The sequence below is a fragment of the Pistacia vera genome, unplaced genomic scaffold (assembly GCF_008641045.1).
Source record: "Pistacia vera cultivar Batoury unplaced genomic scaffold, PisVer_v2 Contig46, whole genome shotgun sequence".
Lineage (NCBI taxonomy): Eukaryota > Viridiplantae > Streptophyta > Magnoliopsida > Sapindales > Anacardiaceae > Pistacia > Pistacia vera.
In genome coordinates this window covers 987,929-1,011,876 of record NW_022196290.1, presented here as the reverse complement: position 1 = coordinate 1,011,876, position 23,948 = coordinate 987,929, and the positions used below count along the sequence as shown (strand labels likewise).

Here is a 23,948-nt window from a genome sequence, read left to right as displayed (position 1 = left end):
CAGCCAGGGCAATCCTCACAATAAAGACTTAGATTGGGTGTAGAAAATGCTCGAGGATCTAAAAGCCCGCCAGAACAATGTGGCGGAAGAGATAGTGAGCTCTCCCTTCATAGAGGAAGTTCACTAGACCCCGCTTCTCCAAGGATTCAGGGCACTAGAAAGTAAGTTCAATGGGAAAGGAGATCCCAAAGACCACCTTGACACTTGCAATGACCTGATGAAGCTGCACTAGGTTTGTGATTTGGCAAAGTGCCGCTGCTTTGTGGTGACATGATAAGAGCTTGAAAATACACATTTACTTAGTGGTTTATGGGGATTATTGGTGAGAAATTAGGCTTAATTTGGTAAAGTTGCTTAATATTTTCATAATTGTCATTTATGGGATCACAGGTGTGTTTGAGTGTTTTTCAGGTTTTTAGGGCTAAATGTTATGATCGGGTGAAGAATCATGTCGAAAATGGGATGAGTGACGAGTAGAAACAAACGGATCAAGAATCAGAGTTGAATTGAAGAAGTTATGGAGCTTTGAAGTAAAGAGGAGATTCTAGATTACGCTCCAGTTTGAGCATGCCTCGGTGTTTCAAAAATATCTCGAGCTATAGACCTTGGATTAAGACAATTATTTTACTGTTGGAAAGCTGATTCAAAAGGTTACATTTCACATGTTTACCACTTCTCCAGAGTCTATTCTTATCATGCTAAAAAATCACCATCTCTAGAGTGCTGAGGAATGATAAGAGATTTGGACTAAAGAAGAAGAGTTATCACTGTGTTGCAACACACTTTGTCTAGAATCAACCACACCACAACATAGTTCCGGGGCACATTCACGATAGTTAGGAATTTGTCATCCATTTTTTATTAGGAAAATAGTGTTAAGAGTCCTAAACTAAATAGAATTAAGGAAAATAAAACCTCAACCCTTGTGGGATATAAATATAAGTCTTTTAACATTATTTTGGGGGATATTTTGGGGAGAATTAGGGGAGGCTAACGCAAGTGAAGATCAGAGTGATAGAATTTCTGGAGCTTTTGTTTACAATATAGATTAGTCTCCTTATTTCTTTCTAGAACTCATGTTTCTTATTTCAATAAAGATGATTGTTTCTTTCATGTTGGTCATGAACTAAATTTATTCTCTAGGGTTAAGATGTAGCCCAATCTCTTGATTATGTGTTGATTTATGCATGTTAATTTTTATTAAGATTTTTTCTCTAAGTTTTACTATTAGGCTTAATGCTTTCGATTCTTAAGAGCTCAAGAATTGAATGATCAACGGTAGGTTGAGATTGAGAGATGATACCTAGTTGGTCTGCAGTAGTAAAACCATAGGTTGAGCGAACGTTAGAGATAGTGTAAAACCCCTCCCTAGCCGAGTATTTCCTAAGTATCCCTTGGCCATTGAGAACCTAGAAAACGCACGCCTAGGAAAGAAGTTTATTTTAAAATCCTATTTAAAGAATAAACTTGTAGTTTAAAAATATATATATTTTTATTTTAATTTAATTTCTAAACTATAATAAGTTCATTGTACAAGTCAAAAATATAGTTTCCTTTCTTGGAGTACATTATGAAATCCATAGTAGTACTTACGAGAACATACACACTTTTACAAAATTTACTAATAATTTGATTTCTTCTATTAACACAAATATATATATTCCATAATAACATAGACATATTTACTGCATTATGAGATATAAACATAATTACTACACTAAATACTAACAAAACAATTCAATAGTCATAATTAAAACATCCCTTCATGCTCATAGCGTCCCTCGGAATCCTCTCCCAGCTTCATGGCTTAATCCTTACCTGCAAAACATTTTAAAATATTTCGTGGGGTGAGCGCTAATCGCTCAGTAAGGAATATGGCCATTTATAAACTATTAAGGTTCATTATACATCATTTTACAAGTATATTACTTAGGACCTTACCTACCTACAAAATATGACCTTCATTCTTTAACATAACAAGTTCATAAAACATATCATACACTTTGGACTTTTCTCATAAACATAAGTCATAACATAATCATACATAATATAACATAGAACATATATGACTTATGAAATATTCATGTACATGGCATGCTTATTTCTTTTGTCTTTATACTTGATGGTTTCATTAGTCTTTGTTATCCGATCGGATTCATTTAAACCATTACCTTGTTCTTGGTCGTCACCTCAAAGGACTCATGGTTTCCATAAGAATTCCATTCCTCTGATCTTGGTTTATACCTCAAGAGACTCATGGAATTCATTCTTTAACATTTCATAAATTTTTCATAAGACAACTAAATAAGCTATATGCATTACCATTATGAATGCAAACATATGGACTAACATATCCCATGCTCAATCATACTATATTCTCCTACTAAACTTCTTAACTTAATTCATTCAATTTCTCATACAATACAAGTAATTTCAGTAGTAAGATTATTCAGGGGTTTATTAGAATTAGAAAAAATTGGGAAATTCCATGAAGAAGGTGGATGCCATATAGTTTGTCACTTTTCAATAAATTTTTCCCTTATCTTCCAATTCGAATTGATTTTTCACTAAAGCATAAAAGTTTTAGGTATATTCCCCACTTTTCAAAACTTCAAGAATCAACTCAATCGGACTTCTATAACTTCAGTTATGACCAATTCAGTGAAGCATGTACAGTATAAGTCCTAAAAAGCCAAATCCGAATTTTATTCATTTTAACCATGTCACCTTCATTTGCACATTCACATCATTTGCCATGTCATTCTAAGTATAAAATGCCATAAAAATCTCCCTTTTTACAGAACCAAAAAGTGCCAAAACATCGTCCAACTACAAATCTCTTAATTGGCATAATCATCCTCCATATGCACACATACACCAATCAACACACCAATTTAAAGAATCCATAACCGAAACATAGCATCACACTCATATTAACATAAGTAAATGTAAGTTCCATAAACCCTAGGTGTTATCAATTTTAGTCATAAGGGAGATTTTTTTCCTTACCTTAGTATCCAAAGCACAAAGACACTCCTCCTTAGCTCCAAAGGTTCACCCTTTCTACCTTATACACATAACCACTTATGAATTTCTCTTTTAACTAAAATATCAGAAAAACTAGGGTTTTGAAACTCACCTTAAACTCTGAAATTGAAGTTCTTTAAGTGTGAATGGTGATCTCCTTTGAAAATCAACTTGAAATCCTATGAAAATTTGAGAATAAAATGCTTGGATTGGTGGCTTTTATGGTGGATTTGAGGGATGAAGAAGAAGATGATATATTTGGGGTGTACAAGGCGGACTACTCTCTCTCAAAACCTTGTAAATATTTATTCCATTGTTACTCTAATGTGATTGGTCAATAAAAGTTAGATATAAGGGTCATTTGACATAATTTTTTTCATATAAGGGCGTTTTGCTCATTTCTACCACAACATAATAATTAGCACTCATTCAATGCCATTTGACTTCTTTAAAACACTTAACAATTAAGCAATCCCATTAGGTAAATGACTAATTTACCCTTGGTGCACTTTTATGGATACTTAAATCATATGGATTTGTATGAAAAGACCATTATACCCTTGGTTACTGTTTATGCCATTTAACCATATCAATCAACTTTATGACCATTCTACCCTCATTTCTCTTCAATGACATCACCCCTTACACTTTATAATGGCCACATCTTGAAATACATGTAAATTGACCATTTTACCCTTCCATTCAAAAAAAAGAAAATTACTTGAAAAGGTAAATTTCATACCTTAGGGCATTGGAATAATAATGCGGGGTTTACAGATAGGTTACCGCAACTTGTGAGGTTCTGGTAAATTCCATAGAACGTAATGATCTCCAATTGCTTAAATCTTATTAGAGATAATTCGGGTTAGTAATTAGTAGTTAATTCGATAATTGTTCGAGAGAAATTTATTGGAAATTTAGGGAGTTGGACATTTAGGAAGAGCTTAATAAAATTAGCATAAGTGATCAATACATATGAATAAGAGTTGGTGTGAAATATATGCCCTAGGTCTAGTCATCTTGTTTTAACCCAAAGATTTATTTTAATTGTTCTTTTTTAGTTCTGTTTTAATTTCAATTATTACTCTTTTTAATTTAGGTTTTCCTTGATATAATTTGGATTGATCAAATAGTAATAGGATAGTTTAAATTGGTAATTGATAATAGTAATTCCCTTGGGTTTGATATCCGTATTTATACACTTTATTACTTGAACGATTTCGTACACTTGCGAAAATCCACAACAAGTTTTTGGCACCGTTGCCCGGGAATTATTTATTTTTCTATATCATTACAAACTATTCAGTTGCTAGTTTGATTTATTTTATCTTTGTTTTAAAGTTAATTTTTATTTTGTCATGTTTGTTTGTTTGTTTGTTTGTTAGTTTGTTTAATTGTTTTTTTTTTTTTTTGGTTTTAGATCCTGGAGAGCTTATGTTCAAAGGTAGTGGTGATCTTAATCCTTTCAATTCTGAGATAGAGAGAACAGCTAAAAAATTCAGAAAGGAAAAGAGGCAAGCCAACTTAGAAAAAGTAGTAGTTGACAAGGGAAGTATAAATCAAAATATGAGTAATCCAGAGAATGAGGAAATCCTGGGGGGCTATGCAATTAGAGGAGTGATAGTGGTTCAACGAGCATTGAAGGACTACTTTAGTCCTACTGTTGAAGGGTGCTATTCTAGCATCAGGAGGCCACTAGTTCAAGCGAATACTTTTGAAATAAAACCAACAATTATTCAATTGATACAACATTCGGTTCAATTGATGATCCCAACAAGCATATCGCAAACTTTCTGGAGTTCTACGACACATTCAAACACAGTGGTGTATCCGATGATGCAATCAGGCTTAGACTTTTCCCATTCTCTCTTCGGGATAAAGCTAAGGCTTGGTTGATTTCTCTACCATCAGGAAGAATTACTACATGGAACGAGTTAGTTCAAAAATTCCTTACGAAATATTTCCTACATGTCAAGTCTGCTAAGATGAGGAGTGACATCACAAATTTTTTCTAGCAACACATGAAGTCACTCTATGAAGCTTGGGAGAGGTATAAGGATCTCTTATGCAGGTGTCCTCACCATGGGTTGCGAATATGGTCACAAATGCAGACGTTTTACAATGGGTTGCTGTCAAATATAAAAGTGATGATTGATGCTGCAAGTGGAAAAGCTTTGAATAACAAAACACCGGAGGAGGCTTATAATCTGATTGAAGTAATGACGAGCAATAACTACAAAAGGCCTTTAAAGAGAAATTCAACAAGGAAAGTAGTGAGAGTGCATGAAGTTGATGGCTACACCGCGTTGGCCGCTCAACTCTCAACCATCTAAAAGCAATTGGGAGTTGCTGTAAAGGTAAATGCTATTGAATCGTCTTCCCTAACTTGTGAACTTTGTGCAGGAAATCATTTATCGAAGGATTGTCAAGAAGGAAATCCATTTGCTCAACTGGAACAAGCTAACTATGTTAACAACTTTCAACAAGGGCAAGGGAATTTGTATTCTAACACATACACTCCAACATGATGCAATCATCCAAATTTTTCGTGGAGTAACAATAAAGAGAACAAACCACCACTAGGCTTCCAACCTCAAGAGAAGAGATCTAATATAGAGAGTGTGCTCACTAAGTTCATGGAGGAGTCAAGAAAAAGGTTTGACAAGAATGAAGCTCAACTCCAAAAGTATGAAGTTTTGTTACAAAACCAATCCATTTCCATAAGAAATCTTGAAACTCAAATGGGGCAAATCCACAATATTTTAGCAGGAAGAGTTCAAGGAACATTGCCTAGTGATACAGAGGAGAATTTAAAGGAGAGAGTTATTGCTATCGTGCTGAGAAGTGGTAAGGAGTTGAAGGAAGCAAGCAAAGAAGGAGAAACAGGGGAAAAACTCGAAGATGGAAAAGAGGGCAAAACCAATTGTGCCATAGCACAGTGCCACGACATAAGGGTAGAAAATGACAAAAATGCCCAGGCTTCGACGAACGATGACACGACCCTCCTGTATCCTCGTAGAGTTTAAAAAAAAAAAAAAAGATTAGATAAGCAATTCGGTAAGTTCATGGACATGTTTGGAACTTTACAAATTAACATTCCTTTTGTAGACATGTTGGAGCAAATGTCGAAGTACGTGAAGTTTCTAAAGGAGATTATCACCAAAAAGAGGAGGTTTGAAGAACATGAGACGGTGATGCTTACGAAATAGTGTAGTGCATTGCTATTGAAGAAACTGCCACAAAGCTCAGAGATCCAGGGAGTTTCACAATTCCTTGCACAATAGGTAGTGTTCATTTTGCTAAAGTTTTATCTGACCTAGAAGCTAGTGTTAATCTCATGCCATTTTCAATTTATAAGAAACTAGGCCTAGGGGAAGTAAAACCAACCACAATCCATCTTTAATTAGCTAATAGGTCTATAAAATATCGTAGGGGAGTAGTAGAGGATGTCTTAATAAAGGTAGATAAGTTGATTTTCTTAGTGGATTTGATTGTTCTCGACATGGAAAAAGATCGGGAAATACCTCTAATTCTAGGAAGACCTTTTTCTGGCTACAGGTAAGACTTTAATAGATGTTCATCAAGGGAAACTAATCTTAAGAGTAGAGGATGAACAAGTAGAGTTTAATGTGTTTGATGCCATGAAGTACCCATTCGAGGGAGATACTTGTTTTGAAATTAATGTCCTTGATGATGTCATTGCCAAAACCATGGAAGAAAATTAGCCAAGCTCCCCCTTCGAGAATTGTCTAGTTAACGCTAGGACAAATGAAGATGAAGTGGATCGAGAAGAGTTGAAAGGGTGTTTAAGTTTCTTAAATCAACTAACATCAATTAAATCACCACCCACCAAGAAGTTCTTTGAGATTAATGCAATAGAAAGTCACTCCAACTCATCAACAAAGGAGCTGATGAGAATCCTAACCCATTATGCCAATCCCAATTGCTAGGGATTTCATTGAAGACTCAAGGACAACAGGAAGATCAACATTCGGCCCAAGCATCCCAAGCACTCAAGGAAGTTCACAAAATTGTCCAAGAAGTCTTAAAGTTCCAAGGCACGGCTCAAGCCCAATTTTGTGACCTAAAACGTGTACAAGAAGTGGGAGCAAGTTACATTGGCCCAAGCCCAAGTTTTGGGTGTCATTTGATTCAAATTTTGGAGGAAAAACCCTAAAAATTGTTGTTAAGGACAAGGGTCCTTAAATTAGGGAAAAGTTGCCCACTTGATCATTAAATGGTTATGGCTTAATTTTAGCATGTGTGGTGGACTTTTGTTTATGTATTTGAATGTAATATTTTAATGTTTTCATTATGTAATATTTGCTAGGGTAAATCCCTAATTTTTGTAAAGCCTATATAAAGGCCACTTGATCATTTTGTAAAGTGACTTTGAATATTGAATGAATAGTGACTTGTCTTGAGAAAGTGTTTTCTCTTGTTTCCTTTACCCAAGTTCGGCCAAACTTGGTGGTGGAGTATCTTTCAAGCTGGTGGAGTTTCCTTTAGGCTTGATTGAGTCCTTGGTCATCTCTTATGTAAGTTGTATTCCTTTAGTTTCAAGTAAACTCATTTTCCGGAATTTGTTTTGCATGATGTGTATGATTCCATTTGTTGTGCATTTGAACATAAATGATTTGGTGAATGACTGGAGCTTGTTATAAGGAGTTGTTTTTAGTCATTTGATGGTTGTGAAAGTGCATGAAGGGTGATAACCGAATGGTCATAAGGAGTTGAAAGAAAACCTAGCCTAGGTTGAATCAAAAGGGGTTGTTTTAGGGTAGTATATGAATTGAGGTTGAAGAAATTCATATCAGGAGCCTCCGAAACTCGAACTCAAACAGCTTCCATCTCACTTAAGGTATGCCTTTTTAGAAGACTCAAAGTTTTATCCTATTATTATTAATGCTTCTTTGAGTGATATAGAGGAAGAAAAGCTATTGAAGGTGTTACGGACATACAAGACAACTATCAGATGGACAATTGCGGACATCAAAGGTATAAACCCCTCAATTTGCATGCATAAGATTTTAATGGAAGAAAGTTACAAGCCAACGGTGCAACCACAAAGAAGACTCAATCCAACAATGCAAGAAGTGGTGAAGAAAAAAGTTTTAAAGTTGTTGGATGCAAGGATCATTTACCCAATTTTGGATAGTGCATGGGTAAGTCCGATCCAACTTGTACCAAAGAAGGGAGGAATGATTGTGGTGCATAACGACAACAATGAACTCATTCTGACAAGAATGGTTACAGGTTGGCACGTGTCAATTGATTATCGGAAGCTTAACTCCACGACATGCAAAGATCACTTCCCACTTCCCTTCATCGATCAAATGCTAGAGAGATTAGCTGGCCATGCATTCCATTGTTTCCTAGATGGATACTCAGGATACAATTAGATTGCAATAACACCAGAAGATCAAGAAAAGACCATATTCACATGCCCATATGGAACATTTGCATACCAAAGGATTCCGTTTGGACTATGCAATGCACTAGCCACTTTTCAACATTGCATGATGTCCATCTTCTCAGATATGGTGGAGAACTCCATTGAGATTTTTATGGACGACTTCTTCGTGGTAGGTAATTCCTTTTATTCTTGTTTATCTAACCTTTCTTTAGTTTTGCAGAGATGTGTGGAGACCAATCTAGCACTAAATTGGGAAAAGTATCACTTCATGGTACAAGAAGGAATCGTGCTAGGCCATAGAATCTTCATCAATGGGATCGAGGTGGATTGAGCAAAGGTAGAGGTCATTGAGAAGTTACCAGCCCCAAATTCCGTGAAAGTCATTCGAAACTTCCTTGGACATGCCAACTTCTATAGGAGATTTATCCAGGACTTTTCAAAAATCTCTAAACCTTTTTGTGATTTATTAGCTAAGGATGCATCTTTTAATTTCATTAAAGAGTGTTTCAAAGCATTCGAGTGCCTAAAAACTAAATTGATATCTGCTCCTATAATTGTTGTGCCCAATTGGGAATTACCTTTTGAATTAATGTGTGATGCTAGTGATTATGCAATAGCAGCTATGTTAGGGCAACAAAAGGTAGAATATTCCATGTCATTTATTATGCTATTAAGACATTGATGAGACCACAACTAAATTATGCCACAACAGAGAAAGAATTTTTAGCTGTTGTCTTTGCAATTGACAAGTTTTGTTCTTATTTGCTAGGTACAAAGGTCATCGTGCACACCAACCATTCTGCTTTGAAGTACCTCCTAGAAAAGAAAGATTCCAAGCCAAGATTGCTTAGATGGGTTTTACTTCCTCAAGAGTTCAACATGGAAATCTGAGACAAGAAGGGAACTAAGAATCAAGTGGCAGACCATCTATCTCGATTGGAAATAAGGGAAGAAGAGCAAAATGACGAAAAGCTAATCAATGAACATTTCTCGGATGAGCAACTATTTGCAGTGCAAGATGGACCTTGGTTTGTCGACATCACCAATTACATAGCAAAAAAGGCGCTACCTCCTGGAATGACATACCAAAGGAGGAAGAAATTTTTCTCCGACCTGAAATACTACTTTTGGGAGGATCCATTCTTATACAAGAAATGTACGGACCAAATGGTGAGGAGATGTGTATCGGAGAAGGAGATGGAGAATGTACTTTGACATTGCCATTCTCTAGAGGTCGAAGGGTATTTTGGAGCAACACGAACGACCACAAAGTTCTTCAATCAGGATTTTTCTAGCCCACTCTCTTTAAAGATGCATATAATTATGTGTTAACTTGTGATGCATGTCAAAGGGATGGGAATATTTCTAGGAAAAACGAAATGTCTTTTAGTAACATTTTAGAAGCAGAAATATTTGATGTATGGGGCATAGATTTCATAGGACCTTTTCCATCTTCTTTTTCTAACCGTTGCATTCTTGTGGCTGTAGATTACATCTCGAAGTGGGTGGAAGTTGTAGCACTATCGACCAACGATGCTTGTGTCATGGTGAAGTTCATAAAGAAGAACATCTTCTCAAGATTCAGCACACCTAGAGCTATCATAAGTGATGGAGGGTCTCATTTTTCTAACCAATAATTCGAGACATTGTTGAGCAAGTATGGAGTTACACATCAAGTTGCAACACCATACCACCCACAAACAAGTGGGCAAATGGAGGTTTCTAACAGGGAGTTGAAAAGAATCTTAGAGAAAATAGTGAATGCCTCTCGGAAAGATTCGTCCACAAAGTTGGATGACGCACTATGGACATATAGAATGGCATTCAAAACGCCACTAGGGATGTCACCATATAGGCTAGTATATGGGAAAGCATGTCACCTTCTAGTAGAGCTCGAGCATAGGTCATATTGGGCCATGAAGATATTAAATTTTGATCCAAAGGCGGTAGGTGCGAAGAGATTGTTGCAACTCAATAAGATAGAGGAATTTCGCCACAAAGCATATGAGAGTGCTTGGATTTATAAAAAGAAGACCAAGCTTTGGCATGATAAGCACATAGTGAAAAAGGAGTTCAAAATAGGAGAAAAATTTTTGTTATTCAACTCAAGACTTAGACTTTTTCTAGGAATGTTATGATCAAGGTGGTCTAGACCATTCATTGTAAGTAAGATTTTTCCACATGGGGCCACTAAAGTTCATCATCCAGTGAAAGGGACATTCCAGGTCAATAGACAAAGATTGAAACCCTATGTTGAGCATGGATTAGAAGGAGAAAGGGTTTCGATGTTTCTCCATGAACCAAAGTGAACATAAAAAGGTGTCAAGCTAAGGACGATAACTAAGCGCTTCGTGGGAGGCAACCCATGTTTTCAATTTATTTTACTTTATTATTTTTGGTGTATTAGATTGTTTACTTCATGTTTCTATCAGGAGCCTCCGAAACTCGAACTCAAACAGCTTCCATCTCACTTAAGGTTGCCTTTTAGAAGACTCAAAGTTTTATCCTATTATTATTAATGCTTCTTTGAGTGTATAGAGGAAGAAAAGCTATTGAAGGTGTTACGGACATACAAGACAACTATCAGATGGACAATTGCGAACATCAAAGGTATAACCCCTCAATTTGCATGCATAAGATTTTAATGGAAAAAGTTACAAGCCAACGGTGCAACCACAAAGAAGACTCAATCCAACAATGCAAGAAGTGGTGAAGAAAAAGTTTTAAAGTTGTTGGATGCAGGATCATTTACCCAATTTTGGATAGTGCATGGGTAGTCCGATCCAACTTGTACCAAAGAAGGGAGGAATGATTGTGGTGCATAACGACAACAATGAACTCATCTGACAAATGGTTACAGGTTGGCACTTGTCAATTATTATCGAAAGCTTACCTCCACGACATGCAAAGATCACTTCCCACTTCCCTTCATCGATCAAATCTAGATAGATGTAAGTTGTATTCCTTTAGTTTCAAGTAAACTCATTTTCCGGAATTTGTTTTGCATGGTGTGTATGATTCCATTTGTTGTGCATTTGAACATAAATGATTTGGTGAATGACTGGAGCTTGTTATAAGGGGTTGTTTTTAGTAATTTGATGGTTGTGAAAGTGCATGAAGGGTGATAACCGAATGGTCATAAGGAGTTGAAAGAAAACCTAGCCTAGGTTGAATCAAAAGGGGTTGTTTTAGGGTAGTATATGAATTGAGGTTGAAGAAATTCATATCAAATGGAAAGGGTAAGGGCAAGGGAAAGGCCTAGGCCAATCCCAAGCCCAAGCCCAAGCCTAAAGGACAAGAAGCTCTTAAGCCTGAGGGGCGTTAGGAAAGGTGGGAAGGTAGTCTGCTTCTATTATGGCAAGCCTGGCCATTAGAGGAAACACTGCAAGGCTCTCCTCGCGAACAAGAAGAAGTCAGACGCTTCAACTTCAAGTATGTACATGATTGAAATTAACTTCTCTCCTTCAACATTTGTACTGATGTGTAGGGACTAAGGTGTTAGCTGCTAATGGAGTTTACGCAGTGAAAAAAAAAAATCCCCAACAATGACATTGAACCCAAGAACCTTATACCCAATTTACATTAATCACATATGAAATGATATTGAATATTAAATTTCCAGATTTCATACCAGCATTTTTAGGCTCCTTCAATCGATACGAATCGCTTCCCTTCTAAGATAAGAGTGAACTTTCGGTATCCACATAAAGATAGGATGATGATTGACTTGCGGTCTCAAGTGTTAGCAAGACACACAAGCAAAAAGGATGCAGAATGGGACGAAGTTTTGGACCCTTTTGATTTCTAGTCATTTGAGGTATGCGAGTCATGCCCTTTAGGCAAGATGACCAACTCGCCTTTCATAGGACAAAGTGAAAGGGCTATTGAACTATTAGGCATCATCCATAGTGATGTATATAGTCCACTAACAGTTGAAGCCAGAGGTGGATATTCATACTTCATCACATTATTGATGATTTCAGTAGATATGGTTATGTCTACCTTATGACACATAAATCTGAAGTGTAATGACTGCTTTCTACTCATATTCTCATAAAATATGCATAGTAAAATACATGTAAAATAGTATAAAAAGTTAGGCCCAAATTTTCTTTTATTAAACATTTACATTCTTTGTACAAAACTCATGTCATATAGAAAACTATGAACAATAAGGTGGACAGTGTAGCCATTTCCCCTCGCTTGCCGACATCCATCCGACCGTGTCCTCACCTAGATCCTGGAAAAACATAGGAAACAATGGGGTGAGCACAAAATAATGCTCAGTAAGTAAATCCTCTACTCATCTATCCCTGTAACTCTTTCCCCTCAATTCTTTCCTTACAAATCCCATTACTCACTTTGCTTTCTCTTTCGGTTTCACTCCCTCTGTTTCTCTTTCTTTTCTATTAACTCTCTCTCTAGCAAGTCACGACCCCATCTGACCAGAGGCATGACTGGGACTCACTCCCACTCTCCGTGACTTTTACTCATTCTAGCCGATCGGACTTGGTTATGCATGGATTCGGAACCCTTGGCCATGTGAGTACATAAACTCTCTCTTGGGTAAACTCGGGTAGAGCCCTCATCTGCATGCACTCTCACGGGCTACACTACTTCTCTCTCATACTCATGTTGCTCTCTCAATGCGGCGTACATGCGGGGATACTCTACCCATTACTCACGGGTTCCCCATCGCACAACCTACTCTATTCTCTTGTCTAGCACTACTTTCTCTTTGATCTCTAGTGCTCATCCTCTCTCTTTCTCTTTACTCTTAGAGCAGCTTATGCTCAATTTTTCTATTCTTTCTCTACTCTCTTTTCTCTTCTCTAGTTCATAATTAATGCATATAGATGACTCATGCTCATTAATGCACTTATGATATGTAATTATGCCATGTAGCAAAAATTAAGGCTTTCTACTCTTACTCATGCTTCTCTTGAACATTTCATCGTACAACTCATGTGCATATAAAGCTCTACTTTAACTATAACTTTTCTCTTTTCTTTAATCATCCAAACAATGGGAGAAAACTCCCTCATAATCTCTAGATTCCTGTCAAAATAAACACACTTCCATAAGTGTTGCTCAAAACTCTCTCCGTCTCCTATCAACCCAACTCCACATCATAGAAGTTCAACACTTCTCATATCCAAACATATTCAATAATCATACATAACTACTAATCTCATCTCATCTCATCTCATCTCATCCCAGCAAATATAAAACATACATATACATACACAATCTCTACTCAATTAAATTCTCAAATCTCAACTTAGTTATGATTTACTTACCTTGTGAGGAAATAGCTTCTCTAATACTTCTCCTTTCCTTTGGTAGCTTGATTTCTCTCTACAACTTTAAATAACAACCACAACATAAGACTTTAACCAAAACATAATAAAACTCTCATCTAAAGCAAGAATCCTTACCTTAGGATGCTTTAGATTAAAACTCTACTAAAAAATACTCAAAAAGTCCTTAGAAATCCTTGGAAGATTGAAGGAAATTTGAGAAGAAGTAGAGAATGGAAGAGGCGGTAGAAATGGATGAAATGAAGGATTCTCTACATTTAACCCTTTTTAGCTCAACTTATACACAAGCATTCCCATTTTGCCCTTACTCTTTCTTGGAAATTCCACCTATATGCTTTGATTCCTTACAAACACACCCCTATACTAACATATTTTCCATGAAATTTCCTTACATTTTACTCCCCACTTTTCCTGCTAATTAGGGGTAGAATAGTCAAATTGCCTTTAAGGAAAAATATCTAAAAGTTAATACAACTTTTCAGCCGACCCGTCGCCGCGGCGAAGACAATTCTGTCGCCATGGCAAAACACTCCAGCAGCTACTTCGTGGCTGCAGCACCTCTTCGCCACGGCGAAGCCTGTAACACAACATTTCGCCAAGTCTTCATAATTTTCAGGGCAATCACTCAACCAACCCAATACATCCACTCAACCAAAGGCCAAGCAAACCAAAAATAACAACATATAAGTTTAATTGAAGCTGAATCAATGAACATTTAAGCAATACAGCAAATCTTAACTACGTACCTTAAGTGGGGCGTTACATGAAGCCTTTGATAAATTCAAAGAATTCAGGAATGAAGTATAGAATATGTTGGGCAAAAGTATTAAGGCTCTTTAGTCGAATTGAGAAGGTGAATACTTGAGCTCAGGGTTTTCTAAATACCTGAAGGAATGTGGGATAGTATCACAACTCACCCCTCCGTATGCACCCTAACATAATGGAGTTTCTGAGAGGAGGAACAAGACTTTACTTGACATAGTTAGGTCCATGATAAGCTTTAGTGATCTACCTACATCATTTTGGGGTTATGCCCTAGAGAATGCAACTCATGTACTAAATAGTGTGTCATCAAAATCTATAGATGAGACTCCATATGAACTATGGAGTGGGCAAAAGCCCAACTTGTCTTATCTAAGGATTTGGGGTTGTGAAGCTTATGTCAAGAAATTAACTTCCAACATGCTAGGCCCGAAATATGAGAAATGTATTTTTGTGGGGTATCCTAGGAAACCAAAGGGTACTATTTCTACCATCCAGAAGAGCACAAAATTTTTGTCGCTCGCACTGGTGTTTTCTTAGAAAAGGAATTTTTCTTAAGAAGTACTAGTGGGAAAAAAATAGAACTTGATAAAATTCTAGAACCACAAAATGCATTAGATGAAGAATGAGAGGATATGCCACAGGAAGTGGTTGAACATCGTTAGGAGGTCACTTCACAATCTATGATCAAAGTGAACCACCTTAAGTAGCATAGGAGCTACGTAGATTTGGGAGAATACGTCATGAGCCCGAGAGATATGGTTTTCTCGTGACTTAACAGGGTGACATACTGGTCTACCAAGACAATGAACCCAAAACCTACGAAGACGCTATATTGAATCCAAATTATGTTAAATGGCTTGAAGCCATAAAATCTGAGATGGACTTCATGTATTAGAACCAAGTATGGTCTCTAGTGGATCCACTTGAAGGGGTAAAACCCATAGGGTGTAAATGGGTGTTCAAGAAAAAGACTAACATGGATAGTTAGGTGCATACTTATAAGGCACAACTGGTTGCTAAAGGTTTCAAACAAATTCATGGTATTGACTATGAATAAACCTTTTCGTCGGTTGCCATGATTAAGTCCATCTGGATTATGCTTACAATTGTTGCATATCATGACTATGAAATTTGGCAAATGGATGTCAAAATAGCTTTCTTGAACAAAAACCTTGAAGAAGATATGTATATGACATAACCCAATGGTTTCGTTCTTGATGGACAAGCTAATAAGGTATGAAAGTTGCAGAGGTCCATTGATGGACTCAAGCAAGCTTCAAGGAGCTGGAACATTTGTTTTGATGAAGCTGTAAAAGAATTTGGTTTTATCAAGAACAAAGATGAGCCCTGTGTTTAGAAGAAAGTAAGCCGGAGTGCAGTGACATTCCTGGTGTTATATGTTGATGACATACTTCTGATCGGGAATGATATACCAAACTTGTAGTTGGCAAAGACTTGGTTATCCAAGTGCTTCTCCATGAAGGACTTAGGAGAAGCAACCTACATCCTCGAAATAAAGATCTACCAAGATAAATCGCATAGGTTGCTTGGCCTAAGTCAGAGTACATACATTGACAAGGTACTGAAGAGATTTAGTATGGAAAAATCCAAGAAGGGATTTCCTCCAATGTCACATGGTGTCTGTCTCTCTAAGGATATGTGTCCTAAAACACACGATGAGAGAGATAGAATGAAGAGGATCCCATATGCATCAGCAATTGGATCCATCATGTATGCCATGTTGTGTACTTAGATTGATATCTCATGTACGCTAAGTACTTGTAGTAGATATCAATCAGATCCAGGTGAGCGTCACTAGATGGCTATCAAGAACATCCTTAAGTACCTGAAAAGGAGTAAGGATATGTTCTTGGTTTATGGAGGAGAAGAAAAGCTCACTGTAAGAGGATACAGTGATACTAGTTTCCAAATGGATAAAGATGATTATCGTTCGCAATCCGGGTTTGTATTTTGTCTCACTAGGGGGACAATGAGTTGGAAGAGCTCTAAGAAAAGCATTGTAGTGGACTCTGCAATGGAGGCTGAGTATATCACATTATCCGATGTGGCCAAGGAGGAAGTTTGGATTGAGAAGTTCGTCACCGAACTTGTTGTGGTCTCCACAATTGTTGATCCAATAGATGTCTATTGCGACAACAATGGAGCAATAGCTCAAGCAAAGGAACCACAGTCTCACCAGAAGTCCAGACACATACTCAGACATTTTCATCTCATTAGAGAAATGGTTAAGAGGAAGATGTGCAGATGAGTAAAGTGTATACTGATGACAATCTCACTGATCCACTAACGAAACCTTTGTTGCAGTAAAAGTATGAAAAACACTTAAGGTCATTCAGTGTTAAATACATGAATGATTAGCTAGTGCAAGTGGGAGATTTTTAGAGTTGGTGCCCTAGAGCCAATCAATTATTGTAAAATTGACTCTTTGTAATAATGTTTATTCATCAATAAAAGGCATACTCTTTTATATCATGTAAATCATAGTTATATGTTGTGGAATATTCATATTTGTCAAACTCATGGGTTGTGTGTGTGCACAACAGTTATGCATGCACATTGGTTGCCAATTCTTTTATTTGGCTTGTTTCATCTGTTGTGTTTGTGCACTCCAGTTCTTAGTGCACACTGTTTGTCAGACTTGTGTCTTGGCTTGTTTCATTTCTAGTTTGTGTTCACAACAGTCTATGTTTACACTCTCACTTTAGATATTTTACAACCCAAAACAAGTTGCATGTCTGATAAAGTAGAAAAGATATTGTTTATCTTTGCCTTTTACTTTTTAGGACCTCTTTACATATGTCACAAAATGCTTGGGTTGTCCTAGGGGATAAAATAACCTTTCCCGATTTGCTTTGTGGTCCAAACCAAAGGAAGAAATACTTTCCTTATTTGGACAAACATTGGGTTAGTGATAATCCAAGAATTATACTATTTCATCTAGGCTTTTTGGTCAGATTTTAGATACTTATTAGTTCATTTATGCCTGAATTGCTACTTAATTCTATACATTTTGTGTTGCAGGCCAAAATGGACATTTTAAGCAAATAATGAGCGAATTGGAGTTTCTAGACCCAGAAGTAAGCGGATCTCAAAATTTGGGAGAGTTCTAAAGCAGAGTGAAGCACTATGAAGCTTGTTTCCATGGGAGAGCATCGAAGATCAAAGATTCAAGCAAAGAAGCAAGCGGAGGGCAATTCTGTAATTTCAGAATTCTTCATGAAGGTTTGCCACGGCAAAAGAAGTTAAGCATGAGAGTCCATTTTACCTCGTTGCCGCGGCGAAATTCTTTCTTCGCCGCGGCGAAGTCTACGAATTTTAGTTTTCTCCAAAACGCACAGTTTTATTTTAGGAAAGTTTTAGGTCTTTTGGGCGAGCTATATAAGAAAAACCTTGCCATTTTGAGAGGGGATTCATCTAGGTTTGTCTGGTTTTTGTTGAGTATTGAATAGCTCTTACATTGGGTAGAAGATTTGAGCTTGAATCTTGTAGAATCTTCAACTAGGGGAGATCTCTACTCTTTTCTCTGTAATTCAATATGTTGATTTATGGGTTTATTGTTTTTTTACTGTTTATGTTGATCTAGTTATGAACTAACTCATTTTGGGTTAGGGTTTTGATGTAACTCGGATTTCTATGGGTTAATCATTTGATTATTGTTATTTTTATATTCTATTGCACAGATTGTGTGGTTATTCTGTTTTTATTGATTTTATTTGATGAATATGATGAGATTGAGAAATGAATCATGCTGAGCTTCTTGGGTAATCACCATTGTAGTACTGAATGCTAGAGATAGATTTGAAAGTCAATGAAATCAATCTAGGATTTCATTAGCTTAATGAACTTGATCTATTATTCTTCAATTTTTTGGGTGTGGAAGTTTAATAGGAAAAAGTAGGAATTCATAGCCTGAGAAGGTATGTTTGACAACTTAGAGAATTCGATTTACAATCTTGGCATGTGAGTGTGAAAATAGCATAATCCGTAAAAATTCATCCATAGAGTTCGAATGAATTCAAAACCCTAACCGTTTGTTAAATTGATATTACTCTTGCTTTAAATTCTTGTTCTCATTAGTTAGTTTTTAATACTTAGTAAGTTTTGTTTTTAGTTTATTTTCTAATCTCCCATTAATCCAAACAATTTCGGTTTCTCCAACTTGAAAAAAACACTTAGGAAAATCAGTGCTTAACAATCAATCCTCGTGGGAACGATACTCACTCATCACTTTATTACTTTGTGTGACTAGTGCACTTGCTATCATTGCATGTTGTTGTTACAACGCATTAAGTTTTTGGCGCCGTTGTCGGGGATTGAGTTGTGTGTTAACATTAATTTTTTCTTGTGTTAGCTAGATTGGAGCTTTATTTTTCTTTGTTTAATTGTTTTTAGTTTAATTTTTGTTGTTGTTTTTGGTTGGCTTGTGATCTCACTTTTTCTCTCTTTCTGTGTAGTTTATGCGTGGAACAAGATGTCAGCCAGTGGTTCCTGTCGATCCTGAAATTGAAAGAACCACTAGAAGACTTAACAGAGAAAGAGAGGCTATAGTTGAATCAGAGGCCATAGTTGTTGAGATGGCAGAAAATAGAACACTAAGGGAATTCTCAGTTCCCACAGTTGAAGGTAGTGGTCGAGCATTACTAGACCAATGGTACAAGCCAACAACTTCGAGATAAAGCCAGCAATCATCCAGGTGATCCATCAGTCAGTACAGTTTAAAAGGGATTTAAAGGAAGATCCAAATCTACACATAGCCAATTTTTTGGAGATTTGTGATACTTTCAAGTCAAACAAAGTGTCAGATGACGCCATCAGATTGAGACTGTTCCCGTTTTCATTGAGGGATAAGGCAAAAGGATAGTTAATGGCACTACCATCAGGAACGATCACAACATGGAATGATTTAGCACAGAAATTCCTGACCAAATTCTTTCCTCCAGCAAAATCGACAATGCTGAGAAATGATATCACATCGTTTCTAAAAGAAGAGTCAGAATTACTAAGGAGGTGTCCACATCATGGGTTACCAGTTTGGATGCAAGTCCAAATGTTTTACAATGGATTAATGGTTAATGTGCAAACTATGGTGGATGTAGCCTCGGGAGGAGCACTACAGAATAAGACATCGGAAGAAGCTCATGAGTTGCTTGAAGTTTTAGCAAGTAACAACTATCAAAGACCTAATGAAAGGGTGCAACCAAAGAAATCTATGGGTCTTTATGAAGTTGATGCATACACGGCTATCTTAGCCCAACTCACAGCACTTCAGAAACAGTTGGCATGTATGCAGGTAAATTCTATTCAAGCTCCTTAATTAATTTATGAATTTTGTGTAGGTGGTCATGTGAGCAGTGAATGCCAAGTGGGGAACAAATTTGCTTCAGTGTCTTCATCATCGGAGCAGGTTAACTACTTGGCAGGAAATCAAAGGCAACCGAACAACCCCATACTCCAACACATATAATCCTAGTTGAAGGAATTATCCGAACCTTTCTTGGGGCAATCAGAATCAACAAAATCAATAGAACAATCAATGGAATCAAAAAGCAATGCCAAACAACCAAGATGGGGTGAATAATCAATAAAGAGAGCAAAGAGTGACAAAACTGGATGACATGTTTGGAAAATTTATGCAAGAGACCATTGGTTTTATGAATGAGACGAGGAATAATTTTAGAAATCAAGGGGTGTCCATTCAGAACTTGGAGGTACAAGTGGGTCAATTGGCTGATAAGTTAAATGAGAGACCACAAGGGTCCCTACCGAGCAACACAGTGACTAACCCACGTGAGCAAGCAAATGCAATAACTCTGAGAAGTGGGACAGTGTTAGAAGAAGTAGAACAATCAGGGAAATAAGGAAGCCCACCAAAAGAAAAGGAAGATTATGATGAGGAAGTTGATGAAGAGATAGTTGCTGAAGAGAAACCAACCAGTTCTAGGGTTGATGAACAAAAGCGGTAAGAGAGGCAGCGACAAAAGAAAAAAAAATTGCTATTTCCCGAGATACCACCAGAGTTGGCACATCACACTCCTCCCGTGCCTTTTCCTCAAAGACTCAAGAAAAAGAATCAGGATAAGCAGTTTTCCAAATTTATTGAAATATTTAAAAAACTGCATATTAATATTCCTTTTGCAGATGCCAAGCTACACAAAATTTCTCAAGGAGATTTTATCAAACAAAAGGAAGTTAGAAGATGAGGAAACAGTGATGCTCAAGGAGGAGTGCAGTGCCATTCTCCAGAAGAAGCTACCCCTGAAACTCAAAGATCCAGGGAGTTTTACTATTCCTTGCATTATAGGAGACATTACTTTTGATCTAGTTTTGTGTGATTTAGGTACAAGCATCAATCTAATGCCTTTTTCTGTTTTCAGGAGATTGGGAATTGGTGAAGTACAGCCAACGACCATGTCGTTGCAGCTTGTAGATAGATCCGTCAAACATCCAAGGGGTATAGTCGAAGATGCGTTGGTGAAGGTGGACAAGATTATCTTTCCAACAGACTTTGTTGTTTTGGACATGGAAGAGGATAAGGAAATGCCTCTTATTTTGGGCCGACCATTTTTGGCCACGGGAAGAGCACTCATTGATGTGCAAGAAAGAAAGTTATTGTTAAGAGTTCAAGATGAAACAGTAACTTTCAATGTGTTTGAAGCTATGAAGTTTCCATCCGAATCAGATTCGTGCTTTAGTGTTGATGTGGTGGATAAACTAGTAGTAGAGGTTATTAAAGAGAACACTCCACAACTGCCTCCAGAAGCTTGTATTGCCCAATCAAAAATAGTAGAGGTAGATGAGTTGACAAAGAATGAATGTGCTAGATTGTTGGAAGTGCTTCAGCCGATTGATGAGAGCCAAGATCTAGAATTTGAGGAATTTGATTTTGAGAAGGAGAAGGAAAATGAAAGAAATGAAGAACCTCTGAAGCTTGAACTGAAGCCTTTGCCTTCCCACCTTAAATATGTGTATCTTGGTGAAGCAGAAACCTTCCCAGTAATCATCAATTCAAGGTTGAGCAAATTGGAAGAAGTGTGGTTGATTCGGGTATTAAAAGAACATAGATTAGCAATTGGATGGACTATTTTGGATATTAGAGGCATCTCTTTGTTGTTTTGTATGCATAAGATACTTATGGAAGATGATGTCAAGCCCAGGGCGCAACCACAACGGAGACTGAATCCTTTGATGAAGGAGGTGGTGAAACTTCTAGATGTAGGCATAATTTATCCTATTTCTGATCGTCTATGGGTGAGCCCGGTGCAAGTGGTTCCGAAGAAAGGAGGTATCACAGTGATAAAGAATGAAAGCAATGAATTGATACCAACTAGGACGGTCACGGGCTGGAGAGTATGTATTGACTACCAAAAATTAAATGAAGCGACAAGAAAGGATCATTTCCCACTTCCTTTCATCGATCAGATGTTGGAGAGATTGGCAGGGCATGCTTACTACTATTTCCTGGATGGTTATTCAGGATATAATCAGATTTCCATCGCTCCTGAGGATCAAGAGAAGAGAACCTTCACTTGTCCCTATAGAACCTTTGCTTACCGAAGGATGCCTTTTGGGTTATGCAATGCACCAGCTACATTTCAGAGATGTATGATGTCGATCTTTGGTGATATGGTGGAGCGGTTTATAGAAGTCTTCATGGATGACTTCTTTATTTTTGGTTCATCTTTTGACAATTGCTTATCTAATCTTTCACTTGTTTTGCAGCGATGTAAGGAGACAAACTTGGTGCTCAACTGGGAAAAGTGCCATTTCACGGTCTAGGAAGGGATAGTGCTTTGTCATAGAATTTCAAGGGATGGAATAGAAGTGGATCGAGCAAAAACAGAAGTAATTGAAAAGCTACCACCACCTTCAAATGTTAAAGCAGTTCGGAGTTCCTTAGGGCATGCGAGGTTTTATAGATGGTTTATCAAGGATTTTTCTAACATCTCTAAACCCCTTTGCAATTTATTGATTAAAGATGTTGCTTTTGATTTTAATGATGAATGCATGCATGCCTTTTAAACTCTAAAAAAATTATTAGTGTATGTACCTATTATTGCAGTTCCCGATTGGGGACTGCCATTTGAATTGATGTGTGATACTAGTGATTTTGCACTAGGAGTAGTGTTAGGACAGAGGAAAAAAAAAGTGTTACATGTAATTCAATATGCTAGCAAAACACTCACTAATGCACAATTGAATTACACCACCACTGAAAAAGAATTGTTGGCTGTGGTTTTTGCTTTTGACAAATTTCGTTCATATTTGCTAGGTGCTAAGGTGATAGTCTACCGGACCATTCAGCACTCAAGCACCTATTGGCACAGCAAGAAGCAAAACCTCAGCTGATAAGATGGATCCTATTGCTACAATAGTTTGAGTTGGAGATTCAAGATAAGAAGGGGTTAGAAAATGTGGTGGCAGACCATTTGTCAAGGATTGAACGACCAATTCAGGGAAATGAAGAAGAACCCAAATCAGAGAAACTTTCTCGGATGAGAAATTGATGAAAGTGGAGGAAGCACCATGGTATGCAGATTTTGCAAACTACTTGTCATCGAGAGTGTTCCCAATTGGCATGACCTTCCAACAAAAGAGGAAGTTTTTCTCTGACTTGAAATATTACTTCTGGGAAGAGCTATTTCTGTATATACACTGTGCTGATCAGATGATACGTAGGTGTGTCCCAGAAGAGGAAATGGAGAGTATTCTATGGCATTGTCACAAGAGAGAAGTGGGTGGCCATTTTGGAGGAGCTAGGATAGCAACCAAGGTTCTTCAATTTGGGTTTTATTGGCCAACCCTTTTCAAGGATTCTTTCCGGATGGTTCAGGAATGTGACCAATGTCAACGGAGTGGAAATATTTCAAAGAGAGATGAGATGTCGTTGAACAATATCCTAGTAGTTGAGTTGTTTGATATGTGGGGAATTGACTTCATGGGTCCTTTCCCAAATTCTTATGGGAACATATACATTTTGGTAGCGGTGGATAACATATCGAAATGGGTGGAAGCAGTCGCATTGCTGTCCAATGATGCTAGGGTGGTGGTGTTAGTAAACGGTCCCATACACACAGCGGAAACAAAAAATTATAATTCAGGGATCGTTACATGAGCCAAGATCAAGGGTATAATTTTACAATTCATACTAAATAAAAATCTACAAGAAAAATAAATCTGAGTTTAAAGAAAACAAACGCATGTTGGAGGCTCCTCCAAATTTGTCGACGAATGTTTCGCTACCGATCCAAATGTAGGATCGAACCTGCGTAGTCCACACGAAGACATTCTCAAAAGAACCAAAGAGGGATTTGCTAGATCCTCTTTGGCTTCAAGATTAAGAACAAAGCAAATCAATTGAAATTGATTTTAGGCTAAGAATGTTGCTGCCGTGGGAGTGT

The 23,948-nt window shown here is 37.2% G+C and overlaps 1 protein-coding gene and 1 non-coding gene across 2 annotated transcripts in view; one reads left to right on the top strand and one right to left on the bottom strand.

Moving 5' to 3' along the window:
- Positions 1 to 5,009: 5,009 nt before the first annotated feature.
- Positions 5,010 to 5,116, bottom strand: LOC116145115. The gene has a single exon (XR_004130357.1). It is a non-coding gene; the product is annotated as a small nucleolar RNA R71 (small nucleolar RNA).
- Positions 5,117 to 5,663: 547 nt separating this feature from the next.
- LOC116145057 overlaps positions 5,664 to 23,948 on the top strand; it is a 44,809-nt gene continuing 26,524 nt past the window's right edge. Inside the window, 7 exon segments of the mRNA XM_031430504.1 lie at positions 5,664 to 6,034; positions 6,136 to 6,199; positions 6,242 to 6,311; positions 7,954 to 8,025; positions 9,213 to 9,639; positions 9,774 to 10,520; positions 22,008 to 22,720. Of these exon segments, the coding sequence (XP_031286364.1) occupies positions 5,664 to 6,034; positions 6,136 to 6,199; positions 6,242 to 6,311; positions 7,954 to 8,025; positions 9,213 to 9,639; positions 9,774 to 10,520; positions 22,008 to 22,720 (2,464 nt within the window).